This window comes from Phaenicophaeus curvirostris, chromosome 4 (genome assembly GCF_032191515.1).
Source record: "Phaenicophaeus curvirostris isolate KB17595 chromosome 4, BPBGC_Pcur_1.0, whole genome shotgun sequence".
Classification (NCBI taxonomy): Eukaryota; Metazoa; Chordata; class Aves; order Cuculiformes; family Cuculidae; genus Phaenicophaeus; species Phaenicophaeus curvirostris.
Window position 1 is genome coordinate 51,386,549 of NC_091395.1, and position 23,708 is coordinate 51,410,256.

Genomic DNA, 23,708 nt, shown 5'->3' on the forward strand with positions numbered 1-23,708 from the left:
TGTCTCAAAAATACACAGATTGCTTTCAGAAAAATGAAGTTACTTACAGCAAGTGAGTTAGTCACAAAACTGACTCCAATTTACCTCAAACTACAACTCATCTAATTCATGTTTACCAAGAGCAGTGGAAATGAGGTGACTTTCCACACATGAATGGTTCCTATTTATTGTGTGTATTTAGCTAATCGGTGGCCCACTAAAGCTATAATGTGTTATTCTTAATTTGCCATTCTTAAAATAGCTCAATAGCAGCTGAATGTCAAATACATTGTAAAACATAGGCAAAAAAAGCCTTTAAGAAAGACTCCTCATTTTCATCTAAGTCTACTTGTATTTTCTCTTCCTGGTGCTGAAGGAGTTACTTTCCATGGTCAAAGAAATTCTGCACAATATGAATGAAGATTACTGAAATAGTCAGTGCCTCACTTACTCCTAATTTGTATGATGAAGACGACAACTGAACTGTTTCGGGAATGCTTACAGTCAACAGTCTGCAGTCATTGAACTCATGATTAATGCACAAAGGAATAGTGACTCTAGGTGATGAACTTGGTGAGCTCTCTTGATATTATAGATTTGTTCTTCCACAATGTGGATCTCACATTTCTCATATCTATGCTGAGATCTCTTCTATTCCGAAGTAGAAGTAATAAGAGGGGAAAATGAAACCTAAGGCACCGAGAAGCCAGGCCTGTTCAGAATCCAAAGTTCTGGCCTTTCTTTAATGATGCACATTTTGCACTGCAAAGGGATTTGCTGTAATAACAGTAGTTAATTACTGCAAAGATAAACAGGCTGTAGAAGAAAAAGAATTGCCTGCAGAGTTTACGGTCGATTTGCTGCTGGTCTCTCTTCAGTGAATGTAATATTTATACCACAAACAATGACTGCATATCACAGTCAACTGGAAAGCTGACTGATTGCTTAATACATCTTTTGGAATATGTAGTAAACTGTATTCTCCTTTTTTCCAGTCAAGGCTTTCTGATTTTAATTCTGTCTTCCTGAAACTAACACTGTTTTTTTTAGTTGCTCTTACATTTCTCTCAAAAATATTATTAAAATCTCTGGAGCCTTTGATGCAACGTTTCAAGATGTCACAAAGCTCTGCCACTTGGTAGTCCCAAGATCATTTGTGGCACAGGCAATCAAAGGGCACTTGCTCCCTTGGGACATGCAGTGGTTGTTATCAGGGTTCATGCTGGAGTTTTTGCTTTTCTTGCTGCTGGCCGCTACATCTGTCTTCATTACATATCTGTTAGTTTTTGTTATAGGGAGGCATGAAAGGCTTCTCAATCAACATTAATAAACAAAATGAGGAAATATGTTTTAATCTAGTTAGTAAAGAGTCCTAAAAGGTTAACATGGAAATAATCAGGAGACAAAATTGTGTGTATATGTGTGTGTGTATGTATGGGGGGGAAACCCTGCCACCAGAAACACAAAATATTGCAACTATAAGGAGTATTGAAAGTTTAAATTAACCCCTTGACAATAAAAAAAGTTCTTGATAAAGTGAACTCCTCTATTTGACCTATAACTGCATATCAAGAGTATCATCAAAGGCTAAAACATGTTTTCTCTACACACATTTTTCAAGAACTTTTGGATCGTTAAATCAAAGCTTTTTTTCCCCTACTATTTAAACTCAGAGAGTTATGAAAAGGCTTTCTGGAAAGCCTACACAGAATAAAAAGCAGATTTCATTTCTTTTGTTCAGGTTTAATCCTGTGGGGGGTTTAATATGAGGATTACATAGAAATCTTGATGCTCTTTTGAGAGTAGTGAGAACTGAAATGTGTGATTTTTATTTCTTTTAACCTGGAGATAGCAGAAATTAGATTTTGATAAAATATACAAACTAAGCAAAGTGAAAGTACACTTTTTTTAGCTGCCCTTGGGTTTCTAAACCTGGATGGAACCTGCATATGTGTGAGTAGTATTTCACTCTCACAGATACTTCAGGATTTATTCAGGTCTATTTGTTATAACTCTGCAATCCATAAATTTATAGATGGTCACTAGGCTTTATCCAGACTCTAGTCACAGTTCCTTTTTATCTTGGACATTATTTTTACGTAACACAAAGTGAATCTAAACCAGTATTTTATTTTCTGCTCGTATTTGTATTCATTTTCAGCTAAGAGAGCTAAAACAGTTCCTAGATTTTGTGACAAGGGTGGAATCAATGCAATTAGTCAGATATAGGAGGATATTAAAATACACTATGACAGCTTCTGCTGTGGATCATTTCTTCTTTCTGGAAGAGGCTTCAGTAAAGTTAGAATGGACAAAGAAAGAAAAATGCAGAATACAGTACATGCAGCCTTCTTTTATGCCAGAATGTAAATGCTTTTCTGTTGTTTTCCAGATGCTGAGTATCTTTCAACCTTAAGTGTGTATTTACACAGGTAAATCAAGTGCTTTGTAAATGAAATGCTCAACTAAAATCCAGGCAAGAGGCTGCCATTGGTGGATACAGTATTTATCCTTGAAATTAGTTGTCCTCTTCAAAGAGAAATCGCCAGAGTTCTCCCATCTTCTAGACGCTTTCTTCCTCCACAGAGGTGACTGAGCCAATGCTGACTTTAACTTTCAACTTAAACTCAAACAGAAGCAGCTTTAGATATTTCTGACTTAGGTTTCTAAACTAAAGCAAAAATGTTTGGGAGTACTAGTATGGCAGCTGCAAGATGTGTAATGTGTCACTGTGAAGGCTGTTTATGGACACCAGTACCTGCTTGGGTCTAGATACAATAGGGACTTACTTGCATAGAAATTAGCTTTGCAGAACCTAGCTTGACCTTGAAAACAGGCAATAATTCTTAAGACAAAAACCTATTTGGATAAAGTATAACAGCAAGCTTTTGAAATGTTGCTATCTTGATTTTTATCTTATTATAATGGCAGCCAGAATTAAACGCGTGAAATTTTGGACAAAATTTGAGTGCAATTAATAATACCCTCTATAACTTCTCTAAATACAGGGCTGAGTGAAATTCTAACTAAGTATTTTCAATTTCACTTTTTTTTTTTCCAGAGTTAGATGCCCTTGGATATTTTTTACGAGGAAATATGCTTTGTTCTTCAATATTCCGTAAAGCCATGACCAAGGAGCACAGTATAGCTCTGAACAGTCTGTTCAGCAAATTTTCTCTTTCAAGGTTCAGAGTCTTAAAATAATGAATGGACTGTCTGAAATTATGTATAATCCATCTTCATAATACCTGGACATAATGAACTCTTCCAGGTTTATGTCTCTTTAAGCCTATTTCTTATTTAAAACATAGCTTGTCTTGTTTTATTTAGATACTTGAATTGCATGTTACAGTAGCAATAACACATTCCAGGTAATTCATTTCCACTTGAGCTTCACTCTATTTAAGTGCTTAAAAAGCCTTTCTGTCTTGTGCTTTTTAATGTCCCCCATAGCCTGCAATCACTATTCAAGAAATTCACTGCTTGTCATGGCCAATTGCTTTAATTTAAAAAGCTTGATTTGGAGACTCCACATGCTCTGCTTTCAGTTTTTCCAATGTAAGTCTGTCCTACCACGGGGAAATTTGCAACAAAATTCACCACCCCTCAAAAAACATCAGCGTTAATATGATGACAACAGAGAAGAAAAATAATATGACTGTGTCATACTTGGTGAAATGTAGTATAGATATAAATTTGAATTCTGCCAAAGGCTTCTGAAAAATCTGAGCTGTCTTAAGGCAATCTCTGCCTTGGGGGACTGAAGGCAGAGATACTAAAAGAAGTCAGGAGGCCCTATAGGAATATCAAGAAAGCAGCATGCCTGTGGCAATGCAGTTACTGCCTGCATTTCTTGCTAACTGGAGTGCCAAGCTTGTGGTACATGATACTGCTGGCTCTTGGCGGTAGCTTTTGTAGAATCTACCAATGCAATGGTAGTCTTTGCAATGAGACTGTCCAATGATTGTGATGTAAACACAAGATTCAAGAGCATCCTAAATCTTGCCATAGCATTTTGCCTGTAGGACGGCCTCCAAATCGTTTTTTCCTTGACTATATGAGCATTTGTGGTATTGAAAAGTCTGGAGAGAATGATGGTCAACAAAGTGTCCCATCCAGCAGTGGGCATGGAAGGACTCATTTCTCCTATGAAAATCTTTACTTTATCATCCATTGGAAAGGGATATGCTGAAGTGAAGAGCTGATCCATAACACAGAGGAAAGCTGATTGCTAAAAAAAGCTCGTAGCAACCAAGAGTGGACACAGCTGATATCTAAAGGGTGGTAAAAAAGTCAGTGAGAGCTTCTGCCCTAAACTCAGCACTGTAAACCAACTCTAGGCAAAGCAGATAAGTGGGCTGCTGAATCTAGATTATCACACCAATGTCTCTGCATGATTTATCAGTGCTTAGTATTGGCAGATCAGGCTTCAATCCTTCTGAAGGGCAACTTTCCTCACACCATCCTCCGAAGTATCAGCTAGGCATAAACGTATGTACAAAAACATAAACATGGGCATCTTTAGGGTGCACCTAATTGATAGGATAGGGTCTCTTTTTATAACATGATAGAAGCCTGTTTCTGTGAGGAGGTTGGTTCACATGTAAAGGGCTGGGAATGTTGTTAGGATGATGGAAGTCTAGGTTAAATACTTTCAGCAGATCCGTCCTGTCCCAGGAGAGTGCCCTCCAGTGCCATGGAGTGCTAAGTAAGATGTCGCCTCTGTTAGAACTGTGTCATTATGCAGGCACAAGTTAAAGTTTTATGGATGCCAGAAAAGAAAGAGGGGTATGGTTAGTTTTTTTGGTATGTCTACTTAGTGTTTTGCAAATGGAAGCAAACTGGCAAACTCCAGGCTTCAACCTGGCTGAACGGGAACCATCTCTAAGCCAAAGCTGCATATCTCCAGATAACACATTGCTAACTGTAGGCTAATCAGGAATCTGAAAGGCAGGATTTATTAGCTTGGGCTTTCTGCTGCTCTAAGTTATCTAGACAATATCTAACCTGTTCACAGAGCAGACAGGCATTTTGCATGAAGAATGAGGGCACCTAGATTTGAGGTTGCTGGAGAAGGCTTTGGGTTCCAGTTAGCAGCCTTCAACTTATTTCTGGGCATGAAGATGGTCTCCTTCATCTATATCACATAAATCAGGCCGACTTTGGACTGATCACAAAGTGATCAAAGTTATGCTGTGGCAATAAGCTGTGTGAGCTTCCCATTTTGCTGTTTGTGGTGAGACCATTACTGAGTTTTTGAATATTCATAGCTTTATAACTTATTCATTTATCTCCAGGTCACATCATATGCTGTACATTGACAGCAAACTGATTTTTACTTATCGTGTGACTGTGATTTTAAAAATTAAGCTATTTAGAATTACTTCTGAAGGCTTTGTCTCTCTTCACTCAGAGGTAGCTCATACATATCACCTTTTGTTCTCTTTTGTGATCAATTTAGCACATAAAGCTGTTACATACTTAGTAGATATTTTCATTTGCAGACCTTTTTTTCTTTGTAAAATTACACATTCTTGTAAAACAGCAGAAATCTTTATACGTAAAGGATTAATACGTGCTTTTCTTTTCAGATGGTCTGAGTATTGACATTCCATAAACAGCCAGACCAGTTTTCCTTCTGCATTGATAAGAAGTCAAATACTTCCACTAAGGGCATTTTTACTTTATCACCCAGAGTGTGAAGAAATTTAAATATAACTGGCAATTATTGGTGCTGAATGGAACTTAAATATATGAGTGTTTTTCTAATTTAGTTTTGTTAATGTCATCTTCAGAGCTACTAAATAATTGCTTGAGCAGCCATCAAAACAAAAGGCTCATGACAGGGTCATAGGCTCGTATGTTGCTGTGGTATGTTAATTTATGCTGTGTCAGTCAGCATCATCCTTCAAGAATCAAGAAGATATTCCAGCCTTTGATCTCAGAAAATTGAAAACGTTTTTTATTTGTATTAAGGAACTCTAAGAAAAATGCATATTCTGTGCATTTCTGTCTTCAGCAACTGAAATGTCACCATGTGATATCTCAAAAATCATATGTAATTCCAGACATACACATTCTCCATGAGGCTGTATCTCATTTATATTAGTGATGAAGGTTAAGGATCTATGCAACTGTTGAAAGCATCTTCTGATCTTCAGTTCATGTGTTGATGCGGCTTTTTTATTATTTGCAAAGACTGCTATTGGTAAAGGAAAGTGATTTCTTTAATTACTTTTTAAGTGTAAGAACTCTTTAGACTAATTAATTAAATTTAAAAGACAGTTTGGAGATTTGATAAACCTTTGTTTAAAAGATAGTTTGTTTGCATTTTTTTGATACAGGACTTTAATTTATAAGAAATCCTGATGAAAGTAAAAGGACCAATGAAGGAACAAGTAAGCTTTGAAGGTGCTGTAAAAAGTCTCAGCTGTAAAAAATAAAGCAATTTAGAGAAATACTGCATATGTATGAAGCCAACTACATAGTCACGAGCTGAGGTTGAACCAAGACTATTGTGTGAGCCTTCTGAGTCAATAAAGGAATGACAGCAGCTACTTTCAAGTCCAGCCAAGCATGAAAGAACTTCATGTTTTGTTTTGTTTGTCTTTTTTACCTCTTTTCAGAGCTGTTGAAAGGGTAGAGTTACAATATAGCTTAATAGCTGCCCAGTTCATGACTGTCTTGCAGTGTATTGACATCACAGAAACATGAACTCACGGAACACCCAGATAACAATAACATTAATAGCAATAAAATACTTTTGTTCTGATAAACTCTAAGTTACCTCTTTTGCTGGCTTTGTATAATGATGTATATGTCCATTGAACCTGGGTCAAGGCAATCCCAAGTACAAATAAAGGCTGGGTGAAGAATGGATTGAGGGTAGCCCTGAGGAGAAGAACTTGGGGGTGCTGATTTCAGTTTTGAGTATCAAACAAAATTCTTGATCTCAGATGTCTCATTTAGCAAATAGTGACTATAATAAATTATATTCCCAGTACTATTCCCATTTTTATAACACTGCCTAGCACAATACAAGGGTGAAGACCTCCTTCTTCCTCCTCTTTCAAAAATAATTATCTCTTATCTAATTTGGAAATGGCATTTACATCAGGAGACTAAGAACCCAAGCTCATCCTGTACTTTCTCATGCTCATCCCTGTTTGACTTAAGGACAGGGATTCACTTACCTGCACATAAGTACCTAGAACCATTTTAGGCCTTTTAAACACCCCCTCGGACCCTGGCTGCCTGTTCTTCAGAATGGTGGGGCTGTTTGGTAAATCCTGGTAGGCATCTTCCAGCCCAATGCAGATGTCTCAGATGCAATGGCTCATACTTCTCTTTCTTAATGGATGTATCATCTTGGAGAAGGTCATTTTTTCACAAGGGTCTCAATTTTTAGTTGCCCTCCACATTTGAAGTCTCTGGTGAGTAAATGATAAATAGAGAAGGAAGACTAGATGATTGTTTCTGTGCTGAGGTCCATTTGCACTGCAGGTTCTGCTCCACAGTGCAGCTGTGTTGATGGTTGCTGGCTGAGCTTGGTTACTTCAAAGCTGCCGACCCCTGAGTCTTCACTGTTTGCAAAGCATGGGAAGATACCTGGGGGATATGTTCTAGCCAAACCCACTTTTTCTTATTGTTAGTTGCATTTTATTACTTACTTATTTTGACTACTTTGTTATTTCAATTTGAATATGAAGTGTTTAATTTCAAGAAATCACCCTCCATCGACTTTTGCTGAGATAATTGTCTCCTCTTAATGGTATTGCTGAGATTTTGCAAATAGATCAGGTTTATCAATGCCATATGTTTTCTCTGTCCTATCTTGAGGCAGGATGTCCCTTCCACCTAGCCACTGAATGTGGGAGTAGGGTAAAAAGAATCACTTGGTTTTAATGGGGATGGCCATAACTGCAGCAAAACTACTCCTGTTTATTTCTGCTGTGTAGGATGTTTTAGGGCGGCATCCATTCCTTCTTTCCTCTGCAAGAAACAGACGTTTGTGGATGAAGAAGCACATGAGGAGAACGGGAACCTCTGACTTGATTCTCCATTACTTTGTACTTCATTAAAGCCCAGGCTGAAAATTTGCAGATGTGGAAGGCATCTCATTTTTTAATAGTCATTGGTTTGGTTGTGGCCTATCAGCGATGCTACAGGCCTTTGTTACCTGCCCCACTGTGGAAGTCACAGTCCCTGTGGGGTAGGAGAGGCACAGAGGAGGTGGTTATCCCATCCCTCATTGGCCTAGATACTTGACCCATTGGTTGAGGAGTGTGAACACTGGTGTTTGAAATGGATGACCTTAGCTGTGATGATTATCTCTGCCAACAGTTCTTTCACCAGGCAGGTGAGAGGGGAGAGCATCTGCATGTGCTTTGTGTTGATCTGCTAACCTGTTAGCGGAGCTTTTTGAGGTGCGAGCAGTTTTTGCTGTCCCCAGCAGTCTGTCGGGCAATGCAGTTGCCTGTTTGCTAGCACCTGTGATTAAATAGCACCATTGATTTTGTAGCATTTAATGTTCATCCTGATAACAGAGATGCAGGACAACTGAGAATTAAACTAAATTATCTGCAAACCCAGTGACCTACTTTCTATTTTAAATAGAGCAGAAACATTTAAAATATAAAATTTGTTCATTTGCCTTGCAGAAGGATATGTTGGGAAGAAATGGTTATGCTGTGCATAACAGCATTTTAACAAGCAAAAGCTAACATGATATGACAAATTATATGTAGAACTGCAATGATGAACTAATTGATCTTCTGGAGATTATCTTAATTGTTGCTTTTCATCTTTCATATGCAAATAGACAACTGCTGGTCTTATAAACTATTTTGCAGCTCATAGGGGAACATTAACTGCTTTGTTAGTACTGTTCAGCAAAGTGTCCTCTTCCCCATGCGTGGAATTTGTATAAGCAGGGTCCAGCAAAGATAATTCTGCTAGTGCAGTTTAGACTTCGTATTCTTACATAACTGAAATTCAGAGTAACAGGTATAATAGCAGGTGAAATGTAGATTTTCCTGTAAAAACATGTGTATTTCTAATTCACCAGGTAGAGAAAACCTTACACTAGTATAGAATGATGCCACCTACTTCATCAACATGTTCATTATCTGTGCCAATTTGTATGGAACATAATTACTATTGTTTTAAGTAATTGCAGCTATTGAGGGCCTTTGAAGAAGGGAGAGCACATTCGAAGACAATAACCTTTTCAGAAATTAATGGTGCTATGATTTTCTTGAAATATCTTTTCTTTTTGTGCTTATGAAACTGTCTGTCACTCTATGGCTAATATACATGTAACGTGCTGGTCAGAAAAATTCATTTTTCTATTTTCTTGATTTGCTTGAAAAGAAGGATCTTCTCTAACAGGGGAAAATGGTCTTTTAAGACAACATTTCTACAAAAAACAAAGTGTAATCTTAGTTGTCTCCTGTTTGCACAGTATTTGTTTCTCTATTTTCTTACGTCTTGGTGTTGTGTAAGTAGACCACTTACAAATGGAAAAATCCTAGGGAAAAACACAAAGGTCTAGCAGTAGTATCTCCACAACTCAGTTCCTATCATCATCTATGATATTATTTACCATATATATCTTAACTGTCAGTTCAAGGTGGACCACTGAGCATTGAACTGATGAACCTTGAGTTTACCCTCAACAACATTAATATATGTGAGAGACTGAACCCATGCATGTACCCTGGACAAGACCACAGACAATCAATATGATTGGAAATCAAGTCGTTTATTAGCAAGCAAGCAAGGCTTTTGTACTTTTCTGCTATCTTGTCTAATGTTTACGTAATGCTTGGCTAAAGCCCAAAGTTTCCCCTAGTAGTTTTTGTATAAGTAATCTTGCACGTAGACTGCCTTCTTGTTCTCACGCTGTAGCTGCTTCTCGACCTTTATGTATTCCAAACTTTTCCCTAACAACCTGATATGGCCACATCATTCGACCAGCATATATTCCCACAAATATACATATATTAGTTACGCATGGTAGTGGGAAGTTTTGTTGCTTTTTGTTTTTTAACAAAGAATAGGGAGGTTGAAGATAGTACAACAGAAAAACTACTTTTTCTGTGTCTGTCCTGAAACTAAATTCTATTATGTTGTTCTCAAAGGATATAAAAATCCCCATAGACTGCCGTGCCTTTCTGCAGTGACATTTCAGTCTTATTTTTGTTAGGTTTTATGGTGGCATTTCTTATGCCTGAGAACTAGCATACAAACTTTAAGTTTATTCCTCCAAATAACAAAAGATTTCATAGAATAGCCATGTTGGAAAAGACCTTTGAGATCATTTAGGCCAACCATACCTGTCCACTACAAAACCATATGAGCACTTCATCTACCCATCTTTCAAATACCTCTAGGGATGGTGGCTCCACTACCTCCTTGGGCAGCCTTTTCCAGTGCCTGAGAATCCTTTTTGTGAAGAAATTTTTCTTGATGTCTAATCTGAACCTCCCCTGGTGCAACTTGAGACCATTTCCTCTTGTTCTGTCACCAGGCAGAAGAGACCAACAACCACCTCTACAACCTTTCAGGTAGTTCTAGACAGTGATAAGGGCTCCCCTCAGCCTCCTTTACTCCAGGCTAAACAACCACAGTTCCACCATTTGCCTCTCATAAGTCTTCTTTTCTAGCCCCTTCACCAGCTTTGTTGCCCTTCTCTGGATGCACTCCAGCACCCCAATGCCTTTCTTGTAGTGAGGGATCCTAAAATGAACACGTTATTTGAGGTGCGGCCTCACCAATGTCAAGTACAGGGACAGATTCACTTCCCTGGTCCTGCTGGCCACATCCTTTCTGATACAGACCAAGATGCCATCGCCCTTCCTGGCCACTTGGGCACACTGCTGGCTCATCTTCAGCTGGCTGTCAACCAACACCCCCAGGTCCTTCTCTGTCAGGCAACTTTGGAGCTACTCTTCCCCAGGCCTGTAGCGCTGCATGGGGTTGTTTTGTCCCAAGTGCAGAACCCAGCACTTGGCCTTGTTAAAACTCATACTGTTGGTCTCAGTCCATCGATCCAGCCTGTCTAGATCCCTCTGTAGAGCCACCCTATCCTTGAGCAGTTCAACACTCCTGCCCAGGTTAGCGTCACCCTCAAACTTACTGAGGGTACACTCAGTACTCTCATCCAGATCACTGATAAAGGTATTGAAAAGAATTGGACCCAACACTGAGCCTTGGGGAACATCACTTGTGACTGGCCTCCAACTGGACTTAACTTCATTCACCACCGCTCTTTGGGCCTGGCCATCCAGCCAATTTTTACCCAGAACACGGTACACCTGTCCAGGCCTGTCTTCTGGCTCAGGAGGCTGAGTACCCAGAGAACATCTGAACTTACTATTAAAGACTGAGTCAAAGAAAGCATTAAGTATTACATCCTTAACCTCAACCTTTGTCACTATTGTTCCCCTTGCATCCATTAAAGGATGGAGATTCTCTTTCGCCCTCCTTTTGTTATTAATGCATTTTTGAGAGAAGTCAGAAGTACTTGCTAAAGTGATATCCATACTGACTCTGTCTCAAATATAAAATAATAAAAATGTATTATTTTAATTTGCTTTTTAGAATGTCAATAAAATATTTCTGTTGTTGAAACCAGTGAAATCAATCGTTTGTGTTTTGTATCTTGGTTGTTTGGTGCAGATGGATTGAAATCACAATGCAATCTTTGCCTTGGAATTTGCACATCTTTTCTTCCTTTTCTGTCCACCTATATTTACAAAACTGAGTAACTTCATGAAGCTAATGAAAATATCAATATAATACTAATTATATTCTATAGTTAATAATATAAAGATAATTAGAATATGTTTAAGGTGCTAAAGATAATATTTGTCTTAAAATCTTTGTGGTATTTAAGACAGAATGTTCATCTGTCAAATTTGTCTGATAAATGGTAAAGGGTTCAAAAGAGGAAGAGCACACAGAGGTACAGACAATCATGTATATATTCACATAAACTTGAATCCTCAGTGAATTTAAACCTCATTTCCTTGAGGCAAAGACCAAGTATAAGTAATTGCAGCCTGCCAGTTAAATTGCTGAAAACCTATGATGAAGCTTTATACAGCCCCTTTTCTTAAACATTAAGCCTGGCTGTAAGTTCATCTAAAGAGGTTGAAAGTTGTAGCTCACAGAAGTAATAGATGTACATGATGTTTAGGGGCATTAAATTACATTTGTCTTTCTTGGTTAATTTTTAGCTTGGGCTTATGCTCTGTAAAACATGATGTCAAATCTGACTAATGCCACTGACATTTATTGTTTGTAGTGCACATGGATAGAAACTGAAAATATAAAATACTGTAATTCCCTAGTAAATATACTAGTATTATGTCACGTTTAGTATTATTAGTATTAAATGGCCAGTTGCTGATTATTCTGATACAATTATAATTTTTCAGGTGACTCTTACCTATGAGTTAGGGTACTCGATAAAAGACTCTTACATACCTTGGGGGAGTGTCTTACTCATTAAAGAGGTAAAATGTATTGTGAAATTTGATACCCCTCAGTTTTCCTTGTTGGTCCTTATGAGAAAGAGCACTTAAGGCTCAGATTGCTAAGGTATTTGAGCTTACCATCCAAGCAGGTGCAATTTTGACAGAATGAGACCTGGTTTCAGAAACCCAGCTGTGTCTAAAAGAGCATTTGTCACCAATGCTTATATGCCTGAATCTTGTCATTTTTACCTAAAGAAAGAGCTGGATAGATTCGTGAAGGGAGATATGAAAGGCAGCTGGCAGATATTTTGAGAAGTGCAGCATCCTAACTGTTGGATGTGAGCCCTTCAATCCCTTCCTGGATTTAGGTCACAATTCATTTCCTACTACAGTAAGACATCATTTCAGAGGGGGAGAAAATTTACCATGTGTGCATATAGAGCCTGTGGGTGTCTTTAATCTTAGGAACTACTAAGTTTTGGGACCTTGTAGCAAACTGTTCATTAAATACTTCTGAATTTGTGTTCTTTTTTTCCCCCCCCATCTCTGATATTTAATTCAATGACAGGTGGCAATAGAAATGTACGGTATGCACCTTTTTGGTAGCCTTTTAAGGTTTCTGTTAGGTGTGGTGAGCTGGGAAGTGTTACCCACTACCAGGGCATGTCAGATTTTTGCCCATTAATAAACCCAGTACTTCTATGAAAATCCTATTTCTTTTTCCCAGGGGCTTGGGATTAGCTAGTCAAGCATTCTTTTGTTCTGGAGGGTAAATATTGCTATATTTCTGCCTTTCCTTGGGGAAGGAATACTATTTGGTGTGGGTAAAGAAACAAACAAGCGAAATACATGTCTTGGACAGAGAACAAAGTAATTAGTTCCTCATTAAACGGACAGAGAGAGATACTGTAACTATAGTAACCATTGCATATAGAACTTCTACCCACCTCATTGTAACCCACTTGGTTACAACAAAATTTCAAGCCATTGTTACTTGTTTGTACAGCTTGTCTTCTAACTGGAGTCACATCACAAATACCTGTCAAATACACATATATACATATATATATTTGTATATTTACACATACACAGAGGTTTAGAGAAACTGAGTTTCCCTGTGATTACATACACAGATGGGCAAATCCACCCATATTAATACCTTTCAGTGGTATTTTAAATGCTTCTTATTTTAAAATTTGTTTGACTAACAAATTGATGACTAACAGAAAAGAAATGCCATAATGACTCAGAAACCATGTTAACATTTAAGAATACTTGTATCTGTGTGTATATCTCCATTCTCTGAAGCATTATGTTTCATTTCAGGTGCTTCTTTCTAATAAAATACCATTAACGTTTAAAATTTGAGTAAATGGAGTATGTCTCAGAAATCCTGTTGCCTGTATCAGAGCCAATTTCCCGTTTTTCTCAGGTCAGCAATGCCATTAACCTGTTTCACTGCACTCACTTCACACGTGGCTAACTGCATTAATGCTCGATACTACTCACCTACATGGAGTGAAATGACTAACATTTAACCTGCTGATATGATCAAGCAGAAATCTGAAAGACAAATCACCAGCAAATGTTCTCCCTTCTAAGAAGGTCACATTGAGGATTACAATATTAATCGTCCTCAAACCGGTCAAAATCTCCCACTACGAACTAAAATCAAAGGGCAAATGTAAGCTAAATGTTACATCTTAGTAACTCATTCCAAGTCCTGTATTTCATGGCCTTTTAGCTAGAAATCCTGAGAGCTCCAAGTCAGAAAACTGAAAAACTTCCACTGTTATTGCCATGTAACAAGTTCTAACATTTACTGATGATAAGGAAATCACTTAGCTGTAATATTTCTATCAGCATTAAGGAGAACAAATTTCAGTCAATGTCCACCAAGAAAGATTCCTTCGCTCATTTCACTGAGGTATTACAGCAACTAAAATACCACAGAGAATCAAATATATTTCTACATAATATCTTTTACAACAAGGAGTGAAAGCCTACTTTTATACTAGTCTTATAATCGCACCCATAATTCCAGTCACTGAAATGTGTGGTGTCTATGGGTAGCAGGATCTATCCTGAAAGCTTTTTTTTTGACTTTTAGACTGGTTCAGTGGAAAGCAAAGAGTTCTTCTGTGCTTGAACAAGCTCCTACATGTTTTCTGCCTGCCTTTAACCTTTAAAGTGAAAATAAATCCTTGCCTCTCAGTGAAATATCTCTGTTAGTCTGAATACTAAAGCAAAATTTCAGTGAAACATGAGCTTCACTGAAATTTCATCTGGTTGCAATAAGGTACAGAAATTCTTTTCTGAATTAAAATCGCGCTCTTCAGGATCAGGAGATTCCTGACAATGTTCCTGGGAATGGGCTGCTCGCCCTTTGCAGGCATAGGGCCATGCAGTGAGTTATCCTGGGGATTACAATGAATAGTGGCCAGACCAAACCCTGGGACTCTCAGTCCACTTTTCTTGCATGTCTCCTGGTCTGGGAGCTCATGGAGGCTGCAGTTTCTGAGGTAACAAGAAAACACAGCATGTGCTATCATTTAAAAACCATAAGAGATAACTGATACAATTAACACAAAAAAACCCCCTGCCTACATTAAATCTGCCACAGTTTCCTCATGATGCTGGAACTTTTTTAGGGTCAAGGTGTCTTTGGTTTCTTGGAGTCTGCTTTTGAGGCCATTGCAAGCTCATTCTCCTGTCTCAGTAATAATTCCTCCTCCCTTATTTGTCTCTGTGGGCTGAATCAGTTCTCCCTAGCGTGGCAGGAAATCCAAACCTTCCTCCATGGGTTTTCCTCTGATGTCTTCTACCAGAGCTTTCAGGTCACAACTGAAGGATATTTAACATCTGTAGCTGTCTCAGGGCCTCTGAAGCCTCCTGTGATGCTGCAGGCTTGCAGCTGAGCCAGTTAGCTCCCTGTGCTCCAAACAGAGATGCTTCTCACCTAGGTGTTCAAGAAATGTCAGGAACTCCGAACAGAGGAGTGCTGAGAGATGACAAACGAGGAGCCCCGTAATGCCTGTCTTTGAAAGACACTTTACAAAATTCTGTGAAAGAATGTATGAGGTCTGCAATTACTTCTCATCAGGGTATGTCAGAATTAACAAAAGAAACCCTCAAAAGATATATTGCTTTAGGCTCTCACTGCCACTGACACAGAAAACAAGAATCTGTGACACACAGTTTTAATTTGTTGCTCAGAATACTGTTGATTTGTAACCTGTCAGAGTTATAAAAAGGCCTCATGTTTCTATTATACCTGCAGCACAGGATGTCAATGTAAGCATGTGGGGAAAGCTTTGTTTCTTTGTCATTTATTTATATAGATGTGGTATTTTCAAGTGTCGCACAAAGTACTAACAGGTCTACTTTTATCCTCTTTTGCCTTTGAAATGGAGCAATACTTTCTGCTGCATTTTAGAATCCACAACAGGCACCTCTCATTTTCTGTAATAATTTATCTAGAGAACTTTACTACATTTTCTTTTTTATACTATATTAATGTACTGATTTACTTCTTCCCCTTTCAAACCAGTTAATGAACAAGTGAACGCCTTGTACGCCATCTGAGATTACATCTTGTGTCTTTTTCTCTGTGTATATGAGGTTGTAGGGTGAAATTCCTTTTCTGTACAATATTCTGGCAGAGCTTTAAGTTGTGCATATCCCACTTGACACCAAAATCTGTTTTTATATTTGTGCAACTTCATTCTCTTGAAACTGAGAATCAGAGTGGTGTTTATTATTATGTGCAAAATTAACACTTGGAGCAATGTTATTATGGCATCAGCTAGTGAAGTCTGGTATTTATAGTTAGATTTCTAGGGCTGAATCATACCACCTTTTTCCATTAAAAATGGAATTTTTTAGTGCTAAATTTCAGACCTAGCTTTACTGTCTGTATTACACAATTTAATTAGACTTAAAAATTCTAATATAATTTATTATTTATATCATCAAAAAATCTTCAGAAATAAAGTATTTTAGTTGGGTTTTTTCAGTCTCATTTTATGTTAATTGCTTTCTTGTTGTTTCCTTTTTTGGTTGCTTATGCTGGATGCAGTCCCTAGATACATGTTTGCACTACGCACTCTTTGTTCATTGCCAGACTGAACAACATAGAGCGTGCATACTGGGGCAGATAGGAGGAAGGAGATTAGCCCTTGGCCCTAGTAAAGTTATAAAGTTTGTGGCTCCACAAACCAAGTGTAAATGCTAGAGGTTCCACTTCTGGCCTTTCCTAAGGAAACATAAGTTTGGAAAGGCATTCAAAAATATATAATTTAAGAGCATTTAAAATCATCTACATAGTGCCACTATATTTCTGACAGATGCACAGTCTCTGAATAATCTAAAATATTGACCACTGACTGCTTTTTTCATAGAGGATTAACAATGTGCAGGTGTAGACACTGCACTGTATTTGGTTCAGGTTAATAACGACTAAAAGTAATTAGACTTGGCAGAGTATGTAAAACAAACCGGTTGTTTCAATCTGCAAAGGACATGTGGCACAATAAGAGACACACACTAATACTTTTTATAGCAGTATCTTAAATCCTTTATACAAGCTTCCCTAGCTTAAATGCTTCATTCAGTAGGATGTATGAATAAAAAGACTAGTCCCTGGTTTCCCTTTAGCCAAGCGCAATTCTACATCTAGTCCCTTACTTCTCACCTCCAACCTCTTCTTTCAATACTCCAAAAAGAGTCAAGTCTTACTCTTAAATAGTCATCACAGTCAGATAAAAACAAGAACCTAATGAAGTCTAGAGTTTAAAGTACTATTCAGGAGTCTCACTTTATACACTGTAGGTACTTGATTTCATAAACGTTGAGGTGATACGTGGTGGTAAGCCTTTCCCAGAGCTATAACATTCCTCCAGACCTGTTCTCAAGCATGGTTAATGCTAGTATGGGATTCTTGCTGGCTATTCCTCAAATCAAAACATCTTGTCTTTGCTTTACTTTACCACAGCTTCATCATCATAGCCACAGAAATTGAGCATCTACAAAATGCTTCAGTTTGGGGAATAATACTAGAAACTATTTTGAGCCTTGGCTATTTTTTGTGGTCTCTTTTGGCTGCTGGGGTGCTGCTCTGTTTGCCACCACTGCAGCTCAACTGCATTCCCTAACTGTGAATGACCTCCGCCACCCTCACTGTTTCTTTGTTGAGGGGGAGATAGCAACAGCCCACAACCCAGAAGCCCAAACTCTGAGCTGTGCATTTCCACCATCCTTGTAGTATTAACTCTATTCTCTCCCTTCCCAAAATGTGTTATAACTTGTCAGCCCATTGAACATTTTACACCAGACATGAGAGAAGGGTGGAGATCTCAAAGATATGAAATTTCTTCTAATTTAGTGGGTGGTTGTTGAGAAGGGAGGACTTACTGCTTTCTTTGACAGAAAGACTGTAGCTTCTGAGCTCTAGACTTTTACCTTCAGTTTGACTTACTGATCTCTCAGTACAACATGGGGTATCATAGAAATTACATAAGAATAGGCTGCTTCTTCCTCTTTATACAGGAAATCAGATTCCATGAATTTTCCTGCTCGGTAATAATTTGTTCTCCACTTGCAGCTTATCGTATTAGGCGCTATTAACTTAAACAAAAAGCAAAACCTATGCTTAAACTAGTAACTTCTTGGCAAGGTATAACCCAAAGTATATTCTCTGATCATTTTTTTCCTGAAGTCATGGAAATGTTCAGCTCCGATTGCCGTAACAGTGAACAAGAATTCGAATCAATAAAGGCAGTGTCAAGGAAAGCCTTGGGAAACATGGATTTCACGGCATGAAATCAGAATATACTAGGGGAATAAAAAGCATTCACATCTGAAAAGAGGCTATAATGGGACAAAATAAAATTTAAATGGAAATTCTGATGATTGAGAACTGGGACATATATCTATTTTTGGATAAGAAAAAAATGAAGCTTCACGTGAGGCACTGTGAAGGTGGCAGAGATTTATTAAAAAACACTTTGAGAAAAAGTGGCTTTCCTATTTTAATAGATGTGTCTGCATCAGTGACACTTTAAAATATAAGGAAGGATTCAAAGGTGCATTGTTTGTAACTGTGTAGCAGTAAATGCTATACTACCCAAAGCAGAAGCATAGGCACTGTTTTCCTGCATCTGCCTTTCTTTTCTTCTCCTTTTTTTTTTTTTTCTCATGTGCGTGTATACTTATATTTTATATAGTTTTAGTCAAAACCATGTATTTTTGGCTAAGCCACTAAATTGTATAGATGCACCAAGCACCCAAGGTAAGGGAAAAAAGAGAATTTCAAACCCAAGATGGGAGGAACACAAAAAGGGAAATGAGAATCTGCCATTTCATTCTTTGCCCCAACCCATTTGAATCACACTACAGTTGGGGCCCTTCACATTGGGGCTGTACTCACAAAACCCAGCCGAGCATGTGTGTCCCATGAAGGTCAACTGTTCCTCTTCGTCAAAGGGTGTGTCTAGGAATTAACTGAGTATAGAAACACGATGTTCTTGTGCAGCAAGAAAGGGAATCATCCCCTAGGTGCATGGAGATTTTTATCATTTTGGTTCTGTGTTAATTCCCTGTTTGTCTGAAATCTGATTGTTTTCAGGCATGTGTTTCTGTGATACATTCTGTAATAAAAGGTTTTCCTAATTCCACACATTAAGAAATTAGAAAATAATTTTAGGGCACACATCCTTCTCTAGCTTTACTTAGAGTTTACTTTTAGAGTTTATTTGGTATGATATGGTCTAAAGTATGCACGGTTTTGCCCTATGATATAAAATGTTTAATTATTTCTGCAACTGTTTAAGGAAATTTGAAGTGAGAAGGAAACAAGTTCAAATGTCTTCTCTTTTCATTTACAGAAGGAAAATGAAAAAGGATTTGTGGAAAACATCTAAAACATCATGCATCTAGAAAGCATATTTTATGGAAGTTCAGATATTCTAAAATATGAGGAACCAGACAAAGCTGAGGTATTAATATCATGTAACAGGGTAAAATATAAGAATAAGTGAACAGTTGGCAGATAACAAGAGAAAAACATTAAAGTATGAAAGGTGATATTCCTCTAAGTCTAGGGTTAACTTTATTAACCCTAAAACCTTCGTGCTGTAAGAGGTGTACTAATAGAAAATAACAATAATGGTGTGAAGAAGGCAGCCTAAAAGATTTTTGATTTTTAAGCAAAAGTAAGGATATTGAGATTTCAGAGATAAGAATGAACAAACTACGTAGCAGTTCAATATGAATTATGTAGCCTTTCTGTCTGTAATGGATTAATAACAATGCACATTAACCTTATGCATTTAAATTAGCGTTGATGTATTATGTTTAAAATGTTTATAAACTATGTAATAAATACATTTGGGCATCAAGTATTCTAGGGTTTATTAAAGTTAAATCCGGTTTTCCAAGATTCTTCCAAACACCTGTTTTTCAGTTGGTGTTCCTGGTAATATCTGTTATACAAAACCAGCATGATCTTTAAGGCAAGTAACAAGATGAACTCACAACTACAATGAGACACACAATAAGTATAGTTGACAAAAATAATATATATGTATGTAAATTAAATAATTTTACAGATTAAATAACTAAATAAGATTAAAGCCAACTTGTTTAAGAATTTCTACTGAGGAATCAGTGAACTTGTGTAGATAAACATTAAGGTTGTGTAAATTTACTTTTATATAAATATGTACTTTGAATTATTTGTTGTGTTTAATGTTCAAACATATGTCTTAAACAAAGCCAATAGGCCTCATTGCCACCTGAGAGAGTTATAGTCTCCTACATTTGTATATAACATCATGATGCATAGAAATAGATAAGAAGTGCCTGTATGCTACATTTATTTCCTCTAGGTATCCAGGTACATTCACTACCTGTCTCAGGAATCTCCTTTTTGTGGTCAGAAATATAAGCATGCCAATCCTATCTTCTTCCCCCTGAACTGCACTGAATATAATAATATATAATAATATATAATAATATATAATAATATATAATAATATATAATAATATATAAAATTAAATTTAATATATTATATTATATTATATTATATTATATTATATTATATTATATTATATTATATTATATTATATTATATTATATTATATTATATTATATTATATTATATTATATTATATTATATTATATTATATTATATTATATTATATTATATTATACCATAATGTCAGTAATGCACGTTTAAAGTGATGACAGAGTGTAACAATACTTCATAATCACAGTCATAACTTTCAGACTTAAAGTAAGCACAATCATTAGTTCAGTGATGAAAAACAGTTTTGTTTATCTCACTATATATAGCTGCAATTTTAACCTATAACTGATGCGGACAACTAGACTACAACTGTTACTTCCACAATTAGATTACACCTGTGATGTCCACACCTAATCGAAACAGAGCTTCTCGCAGTAGATCTGCACTTCCATAGCCCTTAAACCATCACCATACCATGTGCTTCATTAGCATTCTCCAGCGTACCAACCTACTTATTGTCTGTTCAGTGTGATTTAAAGTATGGCACATACAGTGAGCCATGGCAGGATTGAAGATTATTTCCAATACAGAAGAAATTAATCTGTTGGTGGTTCAGAGTTTTACTGTTATTTGTCTGTGGAAAGTAAAAGCCCTACATCTATTCTAAATAACTGAAAGCAGGAAAAACAGTGGTTAAAGGATGCTTGCATTTTTTGCTTTGACATGTTCAGTATCACACTCCCATCCACAAGCAACAGTGTTTAGACTGCCTTAAAAAGATACACATTGCAAGCATCTTTAGTTATCTCTCTTGCTCATAGATATTGCTTAGTACTGCAACAATTGTAGAGACTGAAAGATACATATTTTTTAATGAACAGCTTAATGACCTACTCTCTCGGAAAGTTAATTAGATCAGTCTTCTGGGTTACAGCCATTGTTCTTAAAACAAACAAACAAAACCCATCAATAAATCTCTTTCTTGGGGTTTCTTTGGGTAAATGTTAGGTGATGCTGTCAGGTCCAGTGCCAGGCACTTTTGCTAATGATAGCACTGGATCAAAGTGGACACTAACAACTACAAACTTAGCAGAGACAAGGAATACGGTGACGCAAAGCATGCAACTGTAATTAAACTGACCACTGCAGCTACAAGAGAATCATGATAAACAAAGCAAGAAATTGTTCATTATCTGTTGTGTACTCATTTGACACTGATATTTGTAGAAGCAGTCATGAAAATTTGCTGTCATGTTCACAGTTGCAAAGCATTACGAACATTATCATAATGAACAGGGCTGATGTATGGGATGGGCAAATTAACTACAGGAAAAAAAGGTATTTCATTACCAATTATAATTACCAAATAGTTGGTAATTACTCTTATCTGATAAAAATAAAATTCTCTTTCACTACGAATTTCTTCATGACTTCTGCTTTTACCTGCTGTGTAGCAGTTCTTGACCCTTCTACAGCAGTCTGACTGGCAAGTAATTACTCAGGTTAGTTTTTTGCATTACTTTAAGTCTTTACTTATTACGATTCAGCTTAAAACCAGATTAAACCAGGTGAGTGTGTAGGATGAAGTGCTGTTTCCCTCTTAATGCAGCAGGCTGTCAGATAACTGCAGACCACTGAGCTTGAGACTTTCCCTTATGTTTGTCTTATTGAAGTCTTATGAAAGCTAATTAAGTCATTACAGTCCTAGTAATTCTTAGTGTGATTGTTCGGTGGTTTACATGAATTATTCCATGGCTATCATGATGAAATTCATCCCAGTAATGTGTTGAATAATACAGTTCTGAGCATTAGGCTTGTTTGTATTACCAGCAGCGAGCTTTTGAGAGGAGCAAATGTGTTCATTCAGGCTTGTGAAAGCAAAGATGCTTTGACAGTGAGCTCTGAAAAAACACTGGGGTGATTTTTAGGCTTGCTGTTTCAGCAGCTCGTTTATGGTGCCATATCCCCCAATCTTAACTGCCAACAACAACTACTTAATGCCAGTCCCTGTGCCTCCTACTCTGCATAAAATATGTTCTTTTTTATACATGTGATACATACAATAGACTCTTTATTTAGCTCAGATTGCTTATATCATCATAATAACATAGATTTCTAGTGATGGATAATGCTTATAGTATAATGTTTTCCCAAACCAAGATTTCTCCTTCACAATTCTCTGCATTGGTCTTGCTAGAAAAGGACTGAAGAAAAAAAAAATTAGAAGTATTTAAGAAGGTGGTTACTGCCACTGTCAGCTTGCCTGGCATGACATCTTCATCACCAAATTAGCCATTTAGAAGGTTAAAACTGTTATTTCTTGCCAGACCTAGCTGCTCCTCTAGAATTTCTCTAGAAATTTTCAGGAGAGATTACTGAGAGGCTGCAGTGACAATATCTTGCAGCCATAGGATAAGTCCTGTTGCACTTTAGAGTTTTGTTTAAGTCAGTGGCATGTGCTCTTAACAATTTAGTTTACCTCTTCTACTCTGGCTGACAGTTTCCTGTTTTCCCCCTCCTCTCTCTAAAGAATCTACAGCATCCTACAAAAAAAAGCACCTACTATGACAAATCTATTTGAGAATGTGAAAAAAAAATTCTTCCTAGCAATGAGAAATCAGAAGCCATCATTTATTTAGTATAGTTGAATGGTCATTTGATCATAGCTGATTCATACCTGTGTTGGGAAGAGATTTTGGCTGGTAGAAAAATAGGTAAGAAAGGGTAGTAGTTTTAATCTGAAGCAGAGTAAAACTTACAATTGAAATTAAATAAATGGGCTCATTTGTGGCCCAATTATTATAGTACAGAGATATGATAGGCTCCATAGCAATCACTAGGTGACATACAGCGGCCTGTTTATGACGCTGTATGTCACTACAGAGGTTTATGACATCTCGAGTCTGAAATTCTATTGAGATTAAGAAATAAAGCCATGAATTCCAGAAATGAACACTTGATGCTATTTTATGGTGGGCTTGTGCTGCATCATGGTTAAAAAACATTGAAATTATGCTACATTTTGCCATATAACAATTACTACACTCTTAAAAGTAGAGCAGTCTGCAAAATAAAACCCTATCTGTCATAATTGTGCTTTGTTTTCCTTAGATGTTTTGACAGTGTTATTAATCTGCGAAGTGTCAATGTCCAGGAAAAAGAAAAAATCTGTTTGCTAATCTTTTTAGTTCTAGGGTTTAATGTGATGTTAATAATCATG

The 23,708-nt window shown here is 37.1% G+C and overlaps 1 protein-coding gene across 1 annotated transcript in view; it reads left to right on the forward strand.

Moving 5' to 3' along the window:
* Positions 1-19,488, forward strand: part of GABRA4 (gamma-aminobutyric acid type A receptor subunit alpha4) — an 84,020-nt gene extending 64,532 nt beyond the window's left edge. Inside the window, exon 9 of the mRNA XM_069856109.1 lies at positions 19,346-19,488. Within this exon, the coding sequence (XP_069712210.1) occupies positions 19,346-19,381 (36 nt within the window). The 3' untranslated portion in view covers positions 19,382-19,488. The remainder of the gene's footprint in view (positions 1-19,345) is intronic.
* Positions 19,489-23,708: the final 4,220 nt, after the last annotated feature.